At 37.1% G+C, this 1,735-nt stretch overlaps 1 protein-coding gene across 1 annotated transcript in view; it reads left to right on the top strand.

Annotated features, from left to right (window-relative positions):
• Nucleotides 1–1,735, top strand: part of COL24A1 (collagen type XXIV alpha 1 chain) — a 322,594-nt gene that overhangs the window by 200,313 nt on the left and 120,546 nt on the right. The window contains exon 31 of the mRNA XM_006149476.1: nucleotides 293–346. Within this exon, the coding sequence (XP_006149538.1) occupies nucleotides 293–346 (54 nt within the window). The remainder of the gene's footprint in view (nucleotides 1–292; nucleotides 347–1,735) is intronic.

Consider the following 1,735-nt stretch of genomic DNA (forward strand, 5'->3'; position numbering starts at 1 on the left):
ACCCTGGTTATCAGGGGATAGAAATGGGAAAAGGAAAATGAAAAGTTAGTGTTCACTGGATACAGAGTTTCAGTTTGGGAAGATGAAAGAGTTCTGGAGAAGGATCATGGTGATGGTTGCACAATAGTGAATGTACTTCATGCCATAGAACTACGCACTTAAAAATGAATAAAATAGTAAAATTTAATGTTACATGTATTTTACCACAAAAGGAAAAAAACTAAGGTGAAGAAACTCACTAAAACATTTTCAGCATCATTTTTTCCTACAAGTTTGCCTTTATTTTTTTCAGGGTTTACAGGGACCCCCTGGGAGTACAGGAGACAGAGGACTTACAGGAGAGCCAGTAAGTTTATTTTTGTCTCATAGTAAAATTGTACTTTTCTTATAGTGTACATTTACCTTTCCATTATTATTGACCTTCTGTGCTATGACAGGTATGTTTTATAAAGCGGCATTTATTATAGATACCACAGACTGATTATATACAACTAATACTTTGTAGTAATATAGTCTTTAGTGTCACTCTGGCTTCATATAGTCAAATTTAGTGCTGTTGGGGCCAGTATGTGGCATGGTGGTTAAGGCACTGGACTCACACATGGTTAACCACAGTTCAAATCCTAGACCTGGCAGCTTGCTTTCTCATTTTCTCTGTTTCTTTCTCTCTCTGTCTCTCTCTGGTGAGTGTACATGTCCTGTAGCAAATTAAAAGATAATAATAATAAGAGATAACACTAAAATAAATAATTCTTTTTGTAAAAAAAGAGAAAAAACAAATTTCATACTGTTTTTCTGGAACTGTTAAAACAGTGTATTTATGTTTTCTTCACTGTTTTATTGAATCTCAAAAATGTTTTTTCTTTTTTTTTTTTTGGAGAGGTTTTTGTTGTAGGGTGCGTGTGCTCTCCAGACAGACAGAGAGACAGAAAGTGAGAAATTACCCCCCGGTGGGATAGCCACACTGCAATCCCTTCTCCTCTTTTCTCCTCTTGGGATCTTGGGCACACATGCACACACACCCGGCGTGAGTTTAAACCATCGGGTCCGGGACTCGAATCATAGTAGACTACAGGGGAGCCCAGCGACATAGCCATAATGCCAACTGCTGATCCTGCAACTGAATATTATTCAGCAATAAAAAGAAATAACCTACCAAGTCATAGAAATTTGTAATTTACTGATAGGTAGAAAGAAACCAATCTGAAAAGGCTATGTACTATATGTTTTCAACTATATGAAATGCTGGAAAAGGTAAAACTATAGAGACAGTAAAATATGTATTTACTTTAAAAATGCTATTTTGTCTGTCACATATTTGCCAGGAATAATCAGTAGATGTATGACTGTCATACCCATTAAAATAAGATAACTTATCACAATGTTTCACGCGTACTAGGTGCTTGACAAATGGTTTTGGACTGAATGAGTGAATTAGGGAAGAAAAGAATAAACTGTTCTTCCTTTCCTTTCCTTTCCTTTCCTTTTCATTTGATTTCAAATATAGCTTAATGTTATTTATTTAAAAACACAGAGCATCCACACAGTGTAGTCACAGTAATGTAATGCCTTGCAAAGGATGGACCCTGTTTGCATCCCAGGGCCTCCCTGTGTACGCTGGGTGTGCACACATGCCCATCATCCAGGATGTCTGAGACTAAGACAGATTGTGGCATGTAGGTGGTACTTGTCTATGTCTGTCTTACTGCTTCTCTTCTCCCCCATCTCTCTTTCC

Source organism: Tupaia chinensis, unplaced genomic scaffold, assembly GCF_000334495.1.
Source record: "Tupaia chinensis unplaced genomic scaffold, TupChi_1.0 Scaffold000263_1, whole genome shotgun sequence".
Taxonomy (NCBI): domain Eukaryota; kingdom Metazoa; phylum Chordata; class Mammalia; order Scandentia; family Tupaiidae; genus Tupaia; species Tupaia belangeri.